Here is a 23,319-nt window from a genome sequence, read left to right as displayed (position 1 = left end):
GTGCTATTGGGACCTATCATTCAACGGCGGAAGCCTTCGATAATTTCCGTAAATTTCCGGAAGGTGTCGAAAGTCAATATTGTCTTCATCGGCAGCGTTCGTCACCAATCACAAGCAATTATAACATCTCGGAGAAATTTCCGGAAATCTTCGGAACTTCCGGAAACTGTCGGTAGTTTCCGTAACTAGCCGATGTTAGCCGAGTTCAATGATAAGATTTCAGGAAATGTAGGAGCGTCAGCGTAAGAATGACAGAATCGTCTCCCTTGATAAATTTTATTTTCATATTGTCAAATCGAAAGTAAACCCACGGGAGTTCCGGGTATCACAAAATAAATTGAATACAATGTAGGACGAATAAGAGGTAGGTAGTTTTACGAAACGTGAATATTTATATGAAATCACATGTTATATGTAAACCATTGTTTAATCTCAGTTTTGTGTACACTCGTCATCAGCACAAACGCTTAGTAGGATATATCTGCTTAGAACGATAATGGGTCACGAGCTGACAGACCGTGATGTACATGTAAGTAAACAACATATCATGTGTGAACATGTTGATGTTTATAGGCATTCAAAGTTCATTACTCGAGAAAAATGTTCAGCCTAGAATTTCCTATAGGAAAGCATTACATAAAATCATCTTACTACAACGAAAAAAACAACCGAGGAATCAGACACAATACAAATCACGAGGTTACTGTTCTAATTCAAATTATTTATGCTTTGGGGGCCCACCCGGTATACTGTTACCTAGGGAAAGACCAAGTACTAATAATCATATTATCAAGTAATTGCCGAGGCACTTATATGTCGTTTATTAAAATCGAATTGGTAACAACATCTGGCACACTGTATTGCAAGTGAACAAATATCAACAAATATTATCCAAATGAGTGTAAAACCTAAACAAGTGAACATACCTATAAGAATTAGGCCTATCTGTAAACGTAAAACATTTTTTGAACATACCGCGAGACATTGTTCTATATATAACTCTGAGACGGAAGCCCTCTACGACAGGGGTAACTAAAAAAAGCCTCCAAAGCTCAAATTGAGTTACTTACACTCCATACATTTTATTGAACATTACACAAAATTAAAAGACTCAAAAAACGTACACATAAACTGTCGAGTCACATAAATCTACAAGTAAATGTCCACATTATGGTAAGGACAATCAACTATACTGCCAATGCAATAAATTACATTGTTAAAAACACAAAATATATCCAAATGAATCAAGTAAAAAATCGTATAATTCGAGGTTCAAAACTTCACGTGCATACTTTACTTTGATTAGCCAACATCCATCCTTCCTACCGTCATGCATTTTGCCCATCAATCACTCCATTCTGATTGGTCAGTGCCGGCTCCTCCGATTCTTCCGACCTTCTCGTCGCGCGTCTTACTCAACCTGTCAATCACCAAGCAGCCCGAGACACAGCTCCCTTCAGTAAACAACTCCTTATAAGGGAAACCGATTCCACAATGCCTTGTGTATACATACACACCCTATACACAATGTTTACCTGGGACAGGCAGCGTCCTCGATTCCAAGGTCAGAACCCCTGTTAGTCAGAATTATATCTGCCGTTAAAAATGACGGCAGAACGACGAAAAAGTTCGGGCTTTGTCCCTCCCCCCCCCCCCCCCCAACCCCCATGTGTTGTCACCTTCCATTCGTTACTTCTACACGAGGTAATAAGTTAGAACCGTCTGAGAGCGATAAAGCGGTATTTCTCATCCATATGAGAAATTAAAGCTGATACCAGGTATAGATATTCGCCGTATCCACCTCTGACGGATTAAAAACTTCACCGTATTTCATCAAACTACTAGTACCACTCTCTGTCTCAGCCAAAGTAATGGACCCTTCAATACACAAGAAATGGGTGTGTATGCTATGTACAAATGCAAAACTTTTAGAGTTGAACACATTTTACTAACACAGACGGGCGGTTAAATATACTTCAACGCCGACGAATCTAATAAAAACAGGAGCAGACGAATTAGTATTTTTCTTCAGTAACAAAAGTTAATTTTACTTTACACTATTACCATCATTGAAAAGTTTGAGTTTCTTATTTTACTTCAATATAAAATTATCTAAAATAATTAATTGCATCCCGAAAACAATCAAGACACTATGGCCTATATGGAATGAGGTACTAATTTTACAGACAACAAAAACCAAAACAACTTATTTATATGTATTTTTGTGTTAATTAGATTACAGGATTAAACATCAATTATTGTACGAATGCGGATAAATATTGTTTTATATTCTCTCTCGGCAGCGGAAAATCTTTAACCAATGATGTCGATAAAAAATGTCACAACAACCGTTGTAACTCAACTCACAAAACCGAAATATACTTTCCGTGGCAAGCATTTTGATTTACTGTATACCATCTTATTTTGGGCTAACGACTTTTTCACGGTCATTTTACCGCATTCTTGATCAAAACATGTTCGCGAAGATAAAATTTCGCGATGTCCAATCGTCGCGATATACGTGAAATATTAGCACACGAAAATTACTTTGTTTACCGTAGTGTATGGAGTCATGTTCATGAATGATTACGCTTTTATGATGTTTCGGAAAATGGATATCCTGAAGGATTAAATAGATCTACTATATATCGAATTTTTGAGATGAAATTCGGATGTGTGAAACTTTATTGTTTATATGTACTTACGCTCTGATATCCCAATTTAAGGACCCGTATGTCAATTTCTAACCTTAGTAGACATGAAGAATTTCTGTGTGTAAGTTGCAAAGATGAACAGGGAGAGTTTCTCATTATATATATTGGGGTATCTTAATTTAAAGATGCTCCATCGCCGACAGAGCATAAATGATATTCATCATTTGAACAATAATTGATGTTTAATCGTGTATATATATGCATAATTACCACAAAAAAATAACATAAAATAATTTATTTCGCATTTGGTGCATGCGTAATCATTACTTCATTCCATATAAGATATAGTGCCACGGATTTTTTTCGGGATGCAATTAATTATTTTTCATATATTTAACTTTAAGTAAAATTAGAAGCTCAAACTTTTCAATGGTGGTAATAGTGTAAAGTAAGTAACTTTTGTAACTGAAGAAAAATACTAAATCGTCTGCTCCTGTTTTTGATAGTGAAAAAATACCATTTGTCAGCGGTGGAGCATCTTTAAGGAACTGGTCGAAATGGGATTGAGGTGGGATTAATACCACGGTGTGTCAGGTTGTATGAACTATACGGACGGATAGTTTTATAGAACTATCATCTTTCGCGTTCAAAAATACAAAAAGACAACTTTTTATATCTTTATACAAAGCCCAAATAACTATATTTTTCAAATGGTTACACAATTGGTAATTCTCAAGATTATAACATAAAAAATGTTAAATATAGGAAGCCAAAACTTTTTTATATATATTTTTGCTTTTGAAATTGCCATCCTACCACTAAGCTGTGTAGATAGTGTGATGATAGCTATTGCCAAATTATTTACTTTCCATTTCTAGATAGTAGCACCATTTTCGTATCTACATAAGGTGTTCACGTGCATCATCTTTTTCAATATTTTTTGTTACCAATTTTAGTTACTGACGAAAAAACAAAAACAATGAGAGTCAAAGACTAAAGAAAAGTTTTATGGTAAACATTCAATCGGTTACTGTAAACTTCCATTCGCGGCTACTTAATTTTACGAGTTCTCGTTCAAATCTAGTTCGTCGAGATAAAATTCGTGGATTAAAAATATCTTTAAGTAATAAAAAATAAGTATCATCAGCGATTTAAGTGAAGGTAATTACGTAGTTACGACGAGATTGACGACATCTGTTTATTGTGACTAACTAGCTGGATGTACTCTCTTTGAACCTTCTTGGTATACTGTACTTCACCATTGTTTTACTGAGTTGAAGTTGGGATTATGTTTTTGTTGATATGTTACCTAAATGTGTTTTATTCATTAGACGATTGACAATGGAAAACACAGACAAACCTGAAGATGAATGTGATGAAGGAGAGGAGGAAAAAAAGAAAACATTCATAAACAGTAGTACGGAAGAGGGCGGTACGATAACGGTCGTAAACAGCAGGACGGAGGAGGGCGGTACAACAACGGATGTAAACAACAGTACAGAGGAGAGTGATACGACAACGGACATCAACAACAGTACGGAGGAGAGAGCGGTACGACTACGGTCGTAAACAGCAGGACGGAGGAGGGCGGTACAACAACGGATGTAAACAACAGTACAGAGGAGAGTGATACGACAACGGACATCAACAACAGTACGGAAGAGAGCGGTACGACTACGGTCGTAAACAACAGTACGGAAGAGAGCGGTACGACTACGGTCGTAAACAACAGTGCGGAAGAGAGCGGTACGACTACGGTCGTAAACAACAGTACGGAAGAGAGCAGTACGACTACGGTCGTAAACAACAGTACGGAAGAGAGCGGTACAACTACGGTCATAAACAACAGTACGGAAGAGAACGGTAGGACTACGGTCGTAAACAACAGTACGGAAGAGCGTAGCGGTACAACAGTACGGAAGCGTAGTCGTAAACAACAGTACGGAGGTGAGCGGTACGACAACGGTCGTAAACAACAGTACGGAATAAACAACAGAGAGCGGTACGACTACGGTCGTAAACAACAGTACGGAGGAGAGCGGTACGACTACGGTCGTAAACAACAGTACGGAAGAGAGCGGTACGACTACGGTCGTAAACAACAGTGCGGAAGAGAGCGGACTACGGTCGAACTACGGGTAAAGAGCAACAGTACGGAAGAGAGCAGTACGACTACGGTCGTAAACAACAGTACGGAAGAGAGCGGTACAACTACGGTCATAAACAACAGTACGGAAGAGAACGGTACGACTACGGTCGTAAACAACAGTACGGAAGAGAGCGGTACGACAACGGTCGTAAACAACAGTACGGAAGAGAGCGGGTACGACTACGGTCGTAAACAACAGTACGGAAGAGAGCGGTACGACTACGGTCGTAAACAACAGTACGGAAGAGAGCGGTACGACAACGGTCGTAAACAACAGTACGGAGGAGAGCGGTACGACTACGGTCGTAAACAACAGTACGGAAGAGAGAGCGGTACGACTACGGTCGTAAACAACAGTACGGAAGAGAGCGGTACGACTACGCTCGTAAACAACAGTGCGGAAGAGAGCGGTACGACTACGGTCGTAAACAACAGTACGGAAGAGAGAGCGGTACAACTACGGTCATAAACAACAGTACGGAAGAGAACGGTACGACTACGGTCGTAAACAACAGTACGGAAGAGAGCGGTACGAAAACGGTCGTAAACAACAGTACGGAAGAGAGCGGTACGACTACGGTCGTAAACAACAGTACGGAAGAGAACGGTAGGACTACGGTCGTAAACAACAGTACGGAGGTGAGCGGTTCAACAACGGACGTAAACAATAGTAGAGATAAGGACGGTACGAAAACGGTCGTAAACAAAAGTACAGAGGAGGGCAGTACGACAGCGGACACAAACAACAGTACGGAGGAGGGCGGTACGACAACGGACGTAAACAACAGTACGGAGGAGGGCGGTGTAACAACGGTCATAAACAACCACATAGAGGAGAGCAGTGTAACAACAGTCGTAAACAACAGTACAGGGGAGGGTGGTACGACAACGGACGTAAACAGCAGTACGGAGGAGGGCGGTGTAACAACGGTCGTTAACAACAATAAAGGGGAGGTTAGTACGACAACGGTCGTAAACAACAGTACGGAGGAGGGCGGTGTAACAACGGTCGTTAACAACAATAAATGGGAGGTTGGTACGACAACGGTCGTAAACAACAGTACGGTGGAGAGCAGTGCAACAACGGTCGTAAACAACAATAAAGGGGAGGTTGGTACGACAACGGTCGTAAACAACAGTACGGAGAAGGGCGGTACAACAACGGACGTAAACAACAGTACGGAGGAGGGCGGTGCAACAACGGACGTAAACAACAGTACGGAGGAGGGTGGTACAACAACGGACGTAAACAACAGTACGGAGGAGGGTGGTGTAACAACGGACGTAAATAACAGTACGGAGGAGAGCGGTACAACAACGGACGTAAACAACAGTACGGAGGAGAGCGGTACAACAACGGACGTAAACAACAGTACGGAGGAGGGTGGTACAACAACGGACGTAAACAACAGTACGGAGGAGGGCGATACAACAGACGAAGACATTTTCAAAGAAGATGAATTTCCACATAAAACTCATTCAATCTTGAATATAAGACATTTATTGGAAGAAGCAGACAAATCTCTGAATCTGACAAATGCATTTCAAAGTTGTGCACTAGAAAGTGATTCGTATGAAGAAGACAACATGGGGCCATCTGACGAAGAAATAGTCAAACACATGCCGATGTACCGGAGTAATAGCTCCGGGAGAACCTTAAAACAGAAAGTGAAGACACATTTTTCATCTGAATGTCGTAAAAGACGGGTACAAACATTATCTCAGCATTATTCTCTTAAGCCAAAAACAACAACCGAAGATGCTTCTTCAAAAGACCTTTGTTTGAAAGTCAAAAGTCCTACCAAAGTGGATTCGCCTTTACGTCGAACATCAGAGACACCTACGTCATCATACTGTGATAAACTAAAAGGAAAGAAAATATCTTCACTCAAAACATCTAACCCTGAACAATCACAGGAAGCGAGGCAATCGGCTGCGCTAAGAACACGGCGCTGTAAAGAGTCTGATACACTTGCTATTTGTGGATATTGTGATAATAGAAAAGTAGCACGATATTCATGTGAAGACTGTCTCATAAACTGTTGCTCCATATGTATACATGCTCTCCACTCACGCCACACACGGTTTAGGAATCACAGAATCCAGAAGGGACAGACCGTCTTACGCTGTGAAGTTCACGAGGAACCGCTGAATTGGTACTGCCTTACTTGTGACCATCCAGTCTGTGCAGCGAGTCTAGCCTATTCCGGTCATACCCTGCATGACGTGGAGAAATTGGAAATTTACGTCAAAAATGAAAAGGTATGCATTTTATCATTGTCATTATTAAATGAAGTTCAACAAAACCAGATTTTACCGGCATCATATAGGAAGCTTTTTCGTCACTCTCGGTAAAAACCGCCGTCTATTGTCGCAGGCACGATGGTATGCTATTCTGCAATTTCTAACAATGTCTTCTGTTGTAGCGAAAACTTATGACAAGACTTATTTATCATATGATTACGTAATGAATGCCATTCGGGTTATCTTTGCAACATTAGATATTCGTGTATGTTGATGCAATGATATCGACTTTCATAAAAAAAATTACCCGATCTTATATGCTGTCATTGGTAAGTTCTTAGCCTGTACTTCTACATTTATGGTAAATGAACGTCTTCAAGTTGAAAATGTTTGAAAATTATGATGAGTGTTTTGGAGGTTTATGATTCGAATTAATACCTTAATTATAGCCAAATCGCGAGCTTACAAAACCATTGTTAGGTCATAAAGTACGTTTGTGTCAGTTCACTTCATAATGGTAAAGCTGCTAGTATAAGTTATGCAAATTAATGAGATTTTACCAATAACCATGCCATGACTACTAATGGAGAAAGTAATACCTGTATGATTTATCTTCAGAGACAGCTGATTGAGTTACAGAGAGAGGTCGGGTCGAGATGTTTGGAGAAAGCCCACATTAACCTGACAGCGCTTCAGGAGTGTGAAGAGTCAGTAAGAGTAGGTATTGCCACATTTTCTCAGTGATATTAGTAATTAGATAATACATCACTGAACCATTGCTATGTTAGTATACCCGCACACAATAAGTCGTTTGTTGTGCAAACGATACAGAATTTTATCCTGCAGCAAGTATTTTTGCATTGTCGGAATACACCTACTACATGTATTTTTGTTGTCTTCGGCACTGGCGGAAAATAGCAATATTTTTTCACTTGCGTCGATTCTATCGATCTCCTATTGATTGATATATTGTTTGAAAGTCGGACATGTGTGTTACGAATATGTAACACTGCTAAATATATAAAAAAATATCAAATGCATTTGGGTTATTTTGCAGGATAAAAAGAACACATGGTCAGTGACTTACAATATCAGCTGTATTTTTGTTCGGGACAGAAAGACAAACCCCCACTAAAATACAGTTTATGTTTTAGGACACTGACCATGCGTTCTCTATATATCCATAGGACTCGTCAGTATTACATGTCAATTTCCCCGAAACTCAGAAAAGCTTAGTTGAAACGCCAAATATGTAACGTAACGCAAATGAGCAAGAGATTGAAATCAATGGCTTTAGGGTATGACGAGCGCTTCTACGAATCAGATGGAGTGACCCAATTCAAACAGTCTGGGAAAGACTTATTCTGACAGGTCTTATGATATACCTGATACATTCATTGTATAATGATTTAATTCAATGATGACCCTACATGTACTTAATATATTTTGAAGATATCCAATGGGTCTAATTTTCAAGAATATATTACCAATGCTGATTTGAATATTTTTTTTCTATCTCAAGCTTGAGTGGATTTACCAGAAACAAAACATCCAACATGAATTTGCAGCATTGAGACAAATACTAAACGAGAAAGAATGTAGCCTGATCAAGGAAGGGAAGAAGGTAAGAATTAGGACGGATAACCATCAGAGATATTTATATTTTCCCAATTTTGCGGATCATCGCGATGATCGCAAACATTTGATCAGTGAAACATTAAAAATTATATATACCATTGAAGCTAAACCGCGAAATTTTGATGCGTAAAAATAATCGGCCATTGAAGCTAAACCGCGAAATTTTGATGCGTAAAAATAATCGGCTACATAGCAAACGTTTTCGCTGTGAATTAAGAAACAGTCATATGATAGCTTGATATCAATGTTTAATATCTAAGGTGATCTCGCAAAATTTCGACTTGGTGTCTTCAGAGGCATGCCTAAGTGACATAGCACTGGGCAAGAGTTTCCACTATACAAGAAGACACAACACAAGTATATCACAGTCTCCTAAAACACGCATCACCCACTTCACACACACACACGACACCACACACACGGGAGGCCGTCTTTGAATGACGTGATGAAACCAACAAAGGATTTTATTCGCAACCTTTCAACTATCTGTTGTAGGACTTTGATTCCAAGATGCGTCATTTAAGTTTATTAAGGCGTAAATACGGGGACATTGTGGACAGAGAGGCGAGACTAGCTCAAGTATCGCTGGACAGTGTGAATAGAACCACGAAAACACACTTCCTCAAGGTACAGACTAAAAATATGTTTTCTAAAAATGCTTTACATAACTCAAGAAAGAGTTTACTCGAATTGCATGTATTGTTTTTATCTTCAATCAAATTATTTTGCTCAGCCAACTCTTGTGACGTTAAAAGTATTTTATTTTTTTATTTTAGGCAATTGTAGAATTTTTACATTGTAGATTTAAGGATTTCCCCCTATTTTTGTTTAGTGTAATAATTACTTTTGGAATCCTGTCATTATCATAATCGTACTTTTTGCACGTTTTGTGTTCAATAAATTTTGTCAATTTATCTTTTAATTTGTGGAAATTTCCTTTTTGCTTTCTCATGGTTTATTTTGTTTAGTTCAGCTTTGTTAATAAAATACGAAAGTAAATTGCTAGATACTAAAAGTAACCTGGTTACCGGGGTTAATACATCAGATTGCCTGTTTATTGGTTTAAAGAGAAAGCTATCATGAAGAGTTCTCTAAGATAAATCCTTAACTTTGAACATGTAGTCTATTCATATTGAACAATAGTCTATTCATATTGAACAATTTTAACCTTTACAGACAGTGAACTGCGTACAGGAACAGTAAGTAAATACGTGAAATCAAATTCAGAAACACTTAAAGCTTAAAATACTTACAACTTTACATTCTAAATACTGAAATCTTGGACATCACAAAATATCAATATGTTTTTTTATCTTCTGGGGAATCTGCGCATAAATCATAAATATTGATTTCTGTGCTGATTCCTTTGAAAATGGAAAATGTCAATGAATTGTGCTATATCTAATATTTAGCAACCTGTAAAGTTGATTTACAACTTGCAAAAGAGTTGGCTCCAAATATCAATCCTAACTCAAAATTTGATTCATAAATAATAATGTTTCTTTAAAAAAACTATTTTTTTTTAAATTGTGTCCGAATATATCATAGACTCCAAAAGATAATTTCTTTACACCCCAAACGTCCCCATATTTTCTTTGTACCTCATTTTCTCTCCTTTTCTATTGTTGTTACGGAATGCTGCGTGTGTGAGTGAGAGTGTGTATTAATACAATATTTTGTACCTATAATGTATGGGTATATGTGTCGAGGAGAGCATTTAGTAGTCCTGTTTAAAACCCTCTTAGAATAAAAAAGATTGGACAACTTTAAATTCATACAGAAAACATTTAAAAGCGAAGATTAGTCGTTTGTGAAATAATATTCTCTCGAAAACGAAAACGTTTTGTAATTTATTAGTGATTTATTATTTTATTTACTTTTAACACTACAAGTATGATCTTGTCATATTCAGGAACATTAGATTTCGCGCAGAAATTTTATTTTTATCTATAAAATTACTATTGTTATACACGGAACCTGGTTTGCCATCTTTCTGTTTAAGGTTCGCTTCCTTTTATAAAATGGAAATGTAATTTTAAATTTGTAGATTCACGAAAGTTTACCGTTAATATTACATTTATCATCACATTCAGTTTAATTGAAAAGAACTAGATGTTAATTTTCATAACGCGGGTCGCCTTATATTTTCTGCCAGACGACAAAACTTGGAAGCTTGTTTAATGCTGTAACCTCATTTTAGTACGATGACCCATTTACGCTTTGTAAAAATACACTTAAGCAACAGTTTTGACAGTAGCTTCACACAAAAACGTTGTCAGCAACCACAAAAGCAGTCGAATTTTGTCAAGTGTCGTACAATTTTTTTTGGTCAAATTTCGCTTTGCTTTTAGTTTATTTCGTCAACGCTGTGTTGGCCCGTATCCGCCTGTCACTTTTCTAACGTTGATAACACTCGGCCGTCTGATGGGACAAAGGTGGTATTAAACGCTAAGCAGGTAACCTTCTTTCCCTTACCCCCAATATCTCCTTGCCCCATAATTGATTAGTGTGGTTCAAGTCAGACTCAAATCAGTAGAATAATTTACAGTTTATTTACATATTTTATACAAAGCCACATACAATGAGATCGCCACAACATCTCAGCTCCAACATCCGAACCTGAACTGTCTAACCAAAAGTCTCTCTAATTATCCAGACAATAGATCGCAATCATCTTAATTACCTACTAAAATTAGCTGACAGCTCCTCAGGGACCTAATCTCACCGAGGTCGTTTAAACTGACCCCTTTCGACCTGCACTCACCCCTCCCCTTACTGTTGACAGAACCAAGCCAGCACTGATACAGAGCTTGGTTAGCCGGAAATATAATCGCTTCTTCTCCGTAATCTTTTCATGCCCATAATAGATCACAACGATAACGAGAGACCACCAAAATGTCAACTTAAGGTATCAAAATATCACCTTCCCCAATAAATCAGTCGGTTGTTATCAAAAAAGGAATGTTAATTATCCCAAAGCAACGTTAGAAAAGTGACAGGCGTTTACGGGCCAACAAAATAAACTAAAAGCAAAGCAAAATTTGACAAAAAAGAATGGACAACACTTGACATAAAACGACTGCTTTTGTGGTTGCTGACAACGTTTTTACGTGAAATTACTGTCAAAACTATGTTGCTTTAGTGTATATTGACAAGGCGTATATGAGCTATCGTATTTTAGGCATCTATATAAGTTTGCTTTCTTTTAGTTGTTATTGTTTTTAAGTTGTTGTTTTTTGTTTCGGATGGTAGTGGACCTGATTCTATACGATTATTCCATACAATAAGCAATATAAAAGAATATGTAGTTAACTTATTCTTCCTGTATTAGGTTATGGAAATTTCAACAAGAAACCGAAGCTATCCCGACCGTGAATCTAACAAGCATGACACCTTCATCTACTCCTCTCAGTTTATTCCTAGTAACCACGCATTTACAACAGCTAAAATTAACATTCGGTAAGTAAATGCAGCCATTGTAGTTGGTATGCTTACATTAAATATTTTATTCTGCGAGTATACCATTTCACTTTGATTACCCATCTTTGCATGTTAGAGTTCGCTCCCTTGTGGGTAGGTATCGATTATCACGTCATTATTTTGTGAGCGCAATTCACGTCATTTTCTCGGAAAACTATGACGTTACGCTCGCAAACACATGACGTCACATTTGATACCTACCCCAAGGGCAGATAACTCTGTAATATGCAAATACAGAATGTTATAAACTACGACATTTAGTAAGGTTCGTGATATTGGTCATTTCGACAGGGGGCCAACTCAATGAAAATGGATGTTGTCATACATTTTTTGTATTTGGAGGATGGACTGATGAGTATAAATGACAGTCATGTGATTTTTTCCCGAAAAATACGAGATTTGAAAAATTATTAAAAAATCGGGATATTTACTATAAAACAGAGAAAGGGACGACAGTCGCCATATTGGATTTTTTACCCCCACCTCGATTAAAGTAATTTTTTTCACAATAGTATACCTTTTTTCCTAGAGTCATAATCACGCATCAGTCCTCCGATAATCCATAATAACACACATACCATGCAAAAGCATATAAACGATGTCTATATAGTCGAACGCAATATTTTAATCCAAAATTACCGGCGCTTTCTGACTTGTGACATCGAAAGCAACGTCCTAGTGAAGAGCGATTAGAGTGACTTCCCCTGCAGTGTAATTCAATGGGTTTCGTCAGAGATATTCCGATTCGTTTTAATATTCAAATTTTCCGCGAAAACAAACGTATCGGAATATGGCGACTGTCGTCCCTTTCTCTGTTTTATAGTAAATATCCCGATTTTTTAATAATTTTTCAAATCTCGTATTTTTCGGGAAAAAATCACATGACTGTCATTTATATTCATCAGTCCATCCTCCAAATACAAAAAAATGTATGACAACATCCATTTTCATTAAGTTGGCCCCCTGTGGTCATTTCGAGCAGCACTGAAACTCTATCGGGAGAACCTTTTTCGTAAAATTAGATATGTTTTTTTTTTTACATTTCCAATGAATCAACACGCACTAATTCAATGGGGACAACCTACGTCACCGGAAGTGATATCGGACACACAAAAACAATGAAAAAAACGCCCGCTTCAAGATGAAATCGGCTGAAATTATGACATAAAAGCAATGCATCTTCTTAACCTATCGTGCGTCAAAGACAGTGTATTGTTAGAGACTCTGTGAAATTATTAGATGTCGTCAAACTAGCTCAGATTATGCAAACACCTCGACACAATATTTTTTGACAGCAGGGATATCGGTCACATTATATTCACTAAAACGTTATAAATTGCAAATAAATAAATTTTGCTGCCACAAAACTGTCCCGTTTACTAATATGTAATATATGACTGTTGGAAGAAAATATTTCATTCATTATATCTGCTAGTGGAGAATCATATACGGTGCTTAATTAGAAGTTATGAAAGTGATATCGGTCACACTTAGAACTTTAGGGATGACGGTCACATCCAAAGTTACGAAAACTGTGGATAAGACGCCAAAATACTTTTATTGAATTTATCTGATCTTGAAAGACGACTTTTGAACCCCCTATCAGCAAATGGTTAATGAGCTATTGAAATCGCTTTTCGTCTATTGCTCATCATCAGTCTGTCTTTTTTTTCACAGCGTGGCGATTGGTCACATTTTATTCACCGAAAATATGTCAAGTGTAATTTTTTTTAACTTTACTGTTATTTACTGACATGAAATACCTTATATATCAAATAGTAGCTATAGTTCATTTTATCCGCTACAAAAGTGACATACATGTATAACCTAGCTGACGTTTTGTTGTTTTTAAAAAGAATGTCGTTCACAGGGTAACGGTAACATCCAAAGATTTTGAAATGCTTTGTCGCTTCGTAAAGATTGCTGAAATATTGCAGCGTTGTTTTCCCTAACTAATCATGCAAGTAAAGAGGAAATACTACCGAGATACATGATACATCATTAGCTTTTATCGTAACAATTTTTTTGCTGAATACTTTGGTATTCGTACACTGTATATTGTTTAGTTTTTGTTTATACATGTATTTGTACACACCCTTTGTTCTTGCATTGTCTTTGCGTATAATTTAAAAACTTCGCAGTGACAATATAGAAGAAACTACATAAAACTTAAAGATGTAAAGGCATCCGATGTAAACAAAAGGAAAAGCACACTGATCTATAAGCTACAGAAATACGTGAATACATGATAGACAGGATCACTGAGGGTTTTTAGCTGATAGCGTTAGTACAGTTCTACATGTCAGTTCACTAATAATTTCTCCACAGATTTAACACACACAATAACGATTGAAAAGGTACTTAGAATATATCTTAACAACAATAGCACAAATGATCATATGCAAACAAATTATAAAAGCAAATCAGTTGATAACAGGAGGGCCAAGAGATATCGTGACGTTTACCATTGGATTTACAAATCGGTCAATTTAACATGTTGGTCCAATATCTTTAGCGCTTCATGTTGAATTAACAGATGTCCAGTTGGCATTCATACTCCCTTAATTGTCAACTGAATGCAATTTAATGAATACATTTTCATTTGATAACACTTGTATGATAACATCCCAAGATATTTGTATCTATAAAGAAAAAAATCAATATCGTCAAGGACGAAACAGCCATTTTCTGTGATCGATGGCACAAAAATTATGACATCACATAAATATAAGCGGATAGCAGATCATGCACCCCTGAATGTCAAATGCGCTTGGTAGGTATACATATTAGGGTTGCAGTGAAAAAGTAAATATATGTATATGAATGCTATAAATCACCGTGGTAGTCAAATAATTTCAAGATAGCCAAATATTCATTATTTTGTAATCTTATCTGTCTCAAAAATGAGCATTAATAAATACAATCCTATGTTAAAAATGATTATCAAAATATATCTATATCGAACAAAATATTTGATAATTGTATGTCTACATGGTAACGAACTTGAAGTTGTCGATTACTGCGTTTTCCCATTGGTGCATTAGGCACAACAAGAGTAAAGAGAGAGATACCTGTAGTACTTAAAAAATTCCAGAAAGGTTCATTAAGTATTAAGCTCACATGTTGAATTTGAACCATAGCAACAAGTTCATCTATTAGAATCAAGAAAGATGACTTTCTAAAGATGAAATTTAAAAAAGATCCTTAATATTCTCTGGTAAATACATGTAGCGGTATCGAAATAAATCGATTCAGTACTTTCAGAGAAATAACAGAAATTAAAGACGGACGGATGACGAGCAATGGGTGGAGGCTATTTTCATAGCTCGCCAACCATTTGCTGATGGTGGGTTAAAAAGATCAATTCAATAAAAGTATTTTGATGGGTATCCATTGGAGTTGCATGAATGCGTAAATAACGACTACATGTACAATGCTGTAATATTCAATTTTCGTAACTTTGGATGTGACCGATATCACTTTCATAATTTCTAATTAAGCACCGTCTATGTTTCTCCACTAGCAGATATAATGAAGGAAATATTTTCTTTCGACAGTCATATATTACATATTAGTAAACGGGACGGTTTTGTGACAGCAACATCTATTTATTTACAACTTTTAACAGTTTATTGAATAAAATGTGACCGATATCCCTGCTGTCAAAAAATATTGTGTCGAGGTGTTTGCATTAACTGAGCTAGTTTGACGATATTTAATAGCTTCATATAATCTCTAACAATACACTGTCTTTGACGCGCGATAGGTTTAGAAGATGCATTGCTGTTATGTCATAATTTCAGCCGATTTTCATCTTGAAGCGGGCGTTTTTTCATTGTTTTTGTGTGTCCGATATCACTTCCGATGACGTAGGTTGTCCCCATTGTAATTCACAGGCAATTTGACCTGAACTGAGCTTGTCCAAAAATTCTCCTGAATTTTACTCGAAAAAGACATGAATTGACATTGTTATCTTATTCATACTCATTACATTGTAAATACTAGACATTGACCAATTGTCAAGCGCAATCAAATCTGACTACGTATAATTACATAATACATGTATGGGTAGTGAGAACATAAGTTTGTCTTCATTTCGTTGAGCTTCTTGTCAATGAACAAGATCATTTAATGATTGTGGCCGAGCCGAATGTTTTATTATTAAGAATACATCTATACCACTGCACAATTGATTATAGAAATAATCAGAGCCACAATAAATAGGTATCTGACGAAGCTTACTTGATGCATGTTTTTTGTAAAGAACTCTGCTGGAAGATATAAAGTAATATTCACTGATGAAGAAAAGAAATTGCACGTTAACACGTAACGCAGAAACATAAAATGCATATATGATTGGATTGTTGAAACCATTTTGTTATCAGCATGTTCAGCAATACGTCCCCACCAAAGAGTGGTATATATACCAGAAGATACCATCCAAGCACCTATCACAACACACGAACTGTGGGATACCCCGGATATCCCGCTTCCATCGGTCATCATTACATACTCCATAGAAATAAAGGAGGGGTGTTCCAGTCAGGACCATCTCTGGAAGGGCAGGATCAGTCCAGGGTCTCTTCTTTTTAACTCCCCAAATACGTGTTTACTCAATGCAAGCAGTAGATATCTTATGAAGGTTACTCCTTACTTCCGGACGATGACGAGTTCTGTGACGTACGAAACAACACCCGGGAAGTCATGTCACATCCTAATTATTACAGGTAAGCTGTTGGTTTCTATTGTTATTTTTGATAAAGAAACATCTTTTGTTTGCACATCAGATAGTTGATCATACATGATAGAAATGGATGCCGCGTAAACAAGATAATTTGGTTTTCGTTTTTTATTTGTTTACTGATATGTATATGGTTTTTTTAAATATGAATTGTGAGAACGTATTAATACTATAGGAACATTCGCTTAATTTAAGTGTACCAATGCAGTATATACGGAAATATTAAATTTTGGTGACTGTTCGAGATATAACCCATTTGGTTTCATTTCACCTTGACACCATTTCAAAAAAAAAAAAAAAATTCTTTTAAAACCTGAAAAGATAAATATTCATGGTATTCTATTTTTACGACAATGTTTTACCTACCTATTACCTACGTTTTAATATTTTTGAGATGCTATGTTTATGACCAAATAGTCCATGACTATCAAGCTGCAATAGAAATTTTAAGTCACTGTGATCGTAAAACAGCTCAAAACCACTTTTGCACATATACAAATACATCGTTTTGATAAAATAATATTTGATGATCACTTACTAGTTGAGTTTTATTGTGCTCATGTCTCTATCTTGTAAGTATGGCCCATACGATTGACATGCATCGTTGAACTCTAACAATGCTAAGCATTAGCTCATTAGATAATGTACATTTGTATACTGAACATTTTTTCGGCGGTTGCCAGCTTCTAATGCCATGGACGAATCTCCTGACCAGATGATATTGTCACAGCTCCAGATAAACATCCGGAATTTATCACAGAGTTTTGAGGTAAAATAAACATTAGAAACTCGTTTATACATGTATATGACACAATTGACCATCGAAAAATTAAGGTCTGTCTGTCCAGCAAATTTTAAGCGTATGATATGTGACTTTACATGAAGACACAAAAATAACATATTAAAACAAACGTTGATGGTGTGAATTCTTATCGTAAATGTATGTAGGGGTGATTGAGAGGCATAATCGAATAGTTAATTGATGAATGGATGGACATGTGGATGTAATAATGCAGTGCAAATATAGGATATAATTGATTGATTTATTCTTTTGAAATTTAACTTTTAAATACATCAATGATATATAACAATTTAAAATAATCTTTATCATATATATACATATATACAGATATATGATAAATTTAAAGAAAAATCCTTACGGACGAAATCTATAAGAAATAAAAACAATAAAGACTGACTAGTGAGCGCTCCCTAGTCAGTCGTTATTGTTTTTATTTATTTTTAGATACGTATTGGGTTTTAACAGTACAGTATTGTATTGTTCATGCAATAACAATATTACCCTATAAGTATACGGAATATGAATACATTCTTTAGATTTACGTTAATTTCTTTCTCATATTTCAAATATGTTTCAGGAGAAAACGCCTCGCGTCCAAAAAGTATCGATCACTTGGAGGTATTTTGTTCTATTATAACGCTGTAGTCATATAAAGTTTGTATGATAAATAACTAGGGGTCTTCGCCTTGTGGTGGCCATGACGGATTGAAACCTTAAACGAGTTGTCCTTAAATTTATCTTACATGATTAATTCGATTTAAGGAATATAATTAAAGAATAGATAATTTTTATATAAATTGTGTGGTAGTCGATAAATTTAATTATAGCAAGTCGAAATCCCAAAATTTTATTAAAGATGCTCCACCGCTGACAAATCGTATTTTTTCACTATCAAAAACAGGAGCAAACGATTTGGTATTTTTCTTCAGTTACAAAAGTTACTTACTTTACACCATTACCACAATTGAAAAGTTTGAGCTACTTACAAAATGTATTTTACTTTAAGTTAAAAATATAAAAAATAATTAATTGCATCCCGAAAAAAATCCGTTGCACCATATCATATATGGAGTACTGATTGCGCATGCACCAATGGCAAAATCAATTATTTTATACTATTTTTTGTCTTAATTAGACATATATATACTCGATTAAATACTAATTATTGTTCAAATAATGAATATTATTTATGCTGTATCAGCGGTGGAGCATCTTTAAAGTTATAATATTAGCAGTTTCGTGATAGATAGTTCAGATATCAAAAGGTTGCTGCTTCTAATACCAACATGCATTAATTTTATTTACAGCTGTTGATCCATCTACATTTAAACCAAGGGCTTACTACAGAATTACGAGGAGGTAAAACTGGATCGTTACTGTAACATGAATGGCAATATCTGTTTTGATTAATGTACTTGTTTTCCCCAATTTCTTGTGTACATAAATATTTCTCCCGGATATTACCGTATGGTTGGGATATAGTTTATATAGTTAAAGTTTGATGTTATTTCTGTCTAGCATACATTCATATGATTTATTTGTTAAATTAACTTACACAGTGAGTTGAAGCCTGCGTTCTGAAAGTCTTTAATTATTTTTTTACTAGGAGTAAAAGAAAGGTAAATATTTTGTTTACCCTTTACTAATGTATTTCTATTGTTATAATTTTGCTGTTTCTTATATTATCCAATAAAATAAGGTAATTTATGCATTTCAAACAAATAATGCGTCGCATCATAGCAAATTGTCGCTCTCTTTTTCCAGACGAAGGTCAAAATACTCACAATCGACCAACATAACATACTGGCACAGGAAGGTATCTTACCGGATTTTTTTCACTCTCTAAAATATAGTAACAATACCATATAACCAGGTATATTTCTATAATCGCGAAAATGTGATCCGCAAAATATCTAGAATTATTTAACTGGCTATACGGTGTTTGAAATTACAGTATCGGTGACTGGATATGCTATGTCAGCCGACCTTGATTGCTATTTCATTGTCAAAGATATCAATTTCTCCCATACTTGACAGGGTTATCCCGCGGTTACTAGGGAAAAGATAACTCCGTCTCTTTACCGGGGAAGGGAAAAGATAGTTCACACGCGCTAGACAGTGACGTCATCAATGCATGTGGCAACCGTTTTACGCACAGCGACGTTCATGTCGACTTAATTTTCACCATTTCCTTTTAAAGTATGAGTGAAAAAGAATTGTACACGGGCCAGTCAGGTGGACAGGGATATCTCAACTCTTTTGAAAGATTTTGATCGTCAACCCTCGGTAAGCCTCGGGTTAACCAGCCAAAATCTCTTTCACGAGGGTTGATATATCTCTATCCACTTGACACAAAATTCACAATACACTGTCGGTATTGATTAAGATTTTCCCATTGCGAATGACGTGATTTGGTATTGACATTTTCTCAACTTTATAGGACATCAGGAATAATTGAACCTTGCATGGTTCTGTCAAGTGAGCAAGGATATCTCAAACAGATTGGCTGGTCAACCCGAGGCGAGCAAAATCTTTCACTCGGGTTGAGATATCCCTGTCCACTTGACAGACTCATGTTTCATTATTTTTCTCTAATACTGTAAAAAAAAAAAAAAAAAAATCGAAAAATTTATATCATCCTCATCAGTAGTCTTCGCATATATCGATGACGTCATTGTAAAGCGTGTGAAAATTAAAGCTGTCTTTTCCCTGGATAACCCTGTCAAGTATGGGAGCAACACTATTACCTGAATGTGACACTAAAAGATTCAATTACGTAACTTTCGTTAGCGTCTTAAAACAATTACGTGTACACGTCCTAATATATACACTTTTAATTTACAGGTCGAAAATTTTGACTGGGAAACGTTAATGGGTCAGCGTGAGAGTAAAAAGAGGAAACTTATGCTAAATAGAAATTTTAAATACATGTAATTAAGGAAACAATTAAAATTGAAGAAGATTTAGACGTCAAAAATTATTCACGAATGGAAATAACTTTTGGGAAAAAAGAATATTACCATTGCTATTTAACTGATTAATGAAAGTCAGTTTTATGTGTGGAAAAACAGCGTATACCATGTTAAAAATAAACAATTAGATTTATTTGTGAATGACACTTACTGTGATAATCCCAACATTGTTATTTTTTGAAAACGAAAATTATTATTCATTCGTGATTGGTGATAAGAGTCAGGAAGTTGCAGTCTGTAGAAAGACAAACATGGACATGTATTTGTGAAAGGTAATTGTGCAGTGACATTCTTTAACGGAAGGCAATGGGCGTTGGAAGACTAATAAATGTATATTAATTTATTCATTATGAAAGTTAATACTTGTACTTATAGTGTTTTAAGCATTGTCATTTATTCGTGAAAGGCATTTCGTGTGGTATGGAAAAACTAACATCATTTGTTCTTGTAAGAGCAGAAGACTGAATGTAATTTTGTCCCTCGTGAAATATGTCTCCAAAACTACATATGTAAGAAATCGGGCGAATGCTACTGTATAGTTGTCTAATTTCGATACTTATTCGCGGGAAGAAATATTCGCGAATCGTTTATAAATAACAATGATTATCTTTAGTTATAATTCATTCCGTTTTATTCCCGGATATTAATTCTCGCGGAAATTCATTTGATCGTGAACATAGTGGAATTTAATTCCTCGCTAATTAAAACAACTATACAGTATACGAGTTGAGCCGTAAGAAGGAAGTTTGAAAAACGATTGGTGGATGATGATTCCAGGCTCCAGGATAATGAAATAATCTTAGACTTAACTTTAGACTTAGCCAATAAAATATTACGTAACTTTTTGTAACTTCGGTTTTGATTGGTTAATTCTAAACCAAGACTAATTTGGACATAAGGCAGTTTCATGATCCTAAGGCCAGGACCATTTTATACTTTTACTTTATTATATTTTTTCGTTAGCGAGTGTTTTTATCTACATGTAACTATATTTTAGCATTCCTAAGTTTGGTATGAATGCATGTGAGATGACGTGTACACAATTTTCTTTACTCAAATCTAGTCGTATATACATATGTATATACATGATCTCGTGAAATAAAGTTCTGGAACAATAAAACTGATCAACATGATAATGCAATAAAATGTACACATGCTAATAATTATGATTATTGATATTTTTTTTTATTTTTTTTTTTTTTTTATTTGGGTCATGTGGAGGGTCAAAGCAAAGATCGCGTGCGTAACGACTTTTTTGTATTAAATGTCGTTTTTTCAAAGTAATTTCTTTACACTTTTTTCAAAAACATATTATTTTAATGAAATATTTGAAAATTAATAACCTTTCATTAAAGATGCTCCATCGCCGACAGAGCATAAATGATATTCATCATTTGAACAATAATTGGTGTGTAATCGTGTATATAATCCACAGGTGTTCGTTTCTAATATAAGTATAAGTATAATACCGGGTCAAGGTCTATAACTCGGCCGGCCATATAACACTACCCAATTTCAGAAAAAGTATGATTATTAACAAACCGTATAGGATATGATAATAGGAATACTCTCAATCGACAGCCAGATAATTTATCTTTAATTTGGTATATGATACAATATATATCATGCCGTATAAATGTCACTAGGTATCCAGAAACATCGGAAAACAGCCAGATTTCAACTGGTCGGACACTGTGGTGTCCTCCGATAAACACGCCAGGGCTCTAATGGGTAGCTCAAAAACCACTGCATGTCAACATTTCAGCTTCATAGGAATTAAAGTTTGGTAAAAAACAAACTTACCGGTATGTTAGTGTTTAACTATAAACCATCCATTTGCTCAATACAGCCTTTTGAAATTTCCGATTGAAAAAATGTGTCTCTAGCCGTCATGTTGATATGTGTGTAGTACATTTGTTTTCTCGGCGTTGATTGGTCAATTAATTTTCGAGAGCCAATCAACGCCGACAAAACAAATCTACTGCACACATACTTACATGGCGGCTAGAGACATAAATTTTTCAATCGGAAATTTCAAAGGGCTACGTTAGGCAAATGGATGGTATTTATCCATGGATTTACTAACCGGTAAGTTTGTTTTCTACCAAACTTTTATTCTTATGACGCTGAAGTGTTGACATGCAGTGGTTTTTGAGCTACCCATTAGAGCCCTGGCGTGTTTATCGGAGGACACCACAGTGTCCGACCAGTTGAAATCTGGCTGTTTTCCGATGTTTCTGGATACCTAGTGACATTTATACGGCATGATATATATTGTATCATATACCAAATTAAAGATAAATTATCTGGCTGTCGATTGAGAGTATTCTTATTATCATATCCTATACGGTTGGTTAATAATCATATTTTTTCTGAAATTGGGTAGTGTTATATGGCCGGCCGAGTTATAGACCTTGACCCAGTATTATACTTATACTTATATTAGAAACGAACACCTGTGATATATCTGTCTTATTAACACAAAAAATAATATAAAAACAATTTATTTTGCCTTTGGTGCATGCGCAATCAGTACTTCATTCCATATAGGATATAGTGCCACGGAATTTTTCGGGATGCAATTAATTATTTTTCATATCTTTACCTTGATGTAAAATTAGAAGCTCAAACTTTTCAAA

The 23,319-nt window shown here is 35.8% G+C and overlaps 1 protein-coding gene across 1 annotated transcript; it reads left to right on the top strand.

Moving 5' to 3' along the window:
• The first annotated feature begins 375 nt into the window (after positions 1-375).
• LOC138324987 (uncharacterized) lies at positions 376-21,849 on the top strand. Its single transcript, XM_069270294.1, is given in 17 exon segments — positions 376-529; positions 3,986-4,205; positions 4,241-4,551; positions 4,655-4,748; positions 4,799-4,975; positions 4,977-5,135; positions 5,251-7,065; positions 7,666-7,764; positions 8,570-8,671; positions 9,181-9,312; positions 9,862-9,884; positions 12,017-12,144; positions 16,551-16,892; positions 17,590-18,326; positions 19,016-19,067; positions 19,473-19,524; positions 20,553-21,849. Coding segments are annotated over 14 exon segments (3,705 nt in total). The 5' UTR covers positions 376-521; the 3' UTR covers positions 17,685-18,326; positions 19,016-19,067; positions 19,473-19,524; positions 20,553-21,849.
• Positions 21,850-23,319: the final 1,470 nt, after the last annotated feature.

Source organism: Argopecten irradians, chromosome 6 (genome assembly GCF_041381155.1).
Source record: "Argopecten irradians isolate NY chromosome 6, Ai_NY, whole genome shotgun sequence".
NCBI lineage: Eukaryota > Metazoa > Mollusca > Bivalvia > Pectinida > Pectinidae > Argopecten > Argopecten irradians.
The sequence above is the reverse complement of the archived record's forward strand: the minus strand, read 5'-3'. Positions and strand labels throughout refer to the sequence as shown.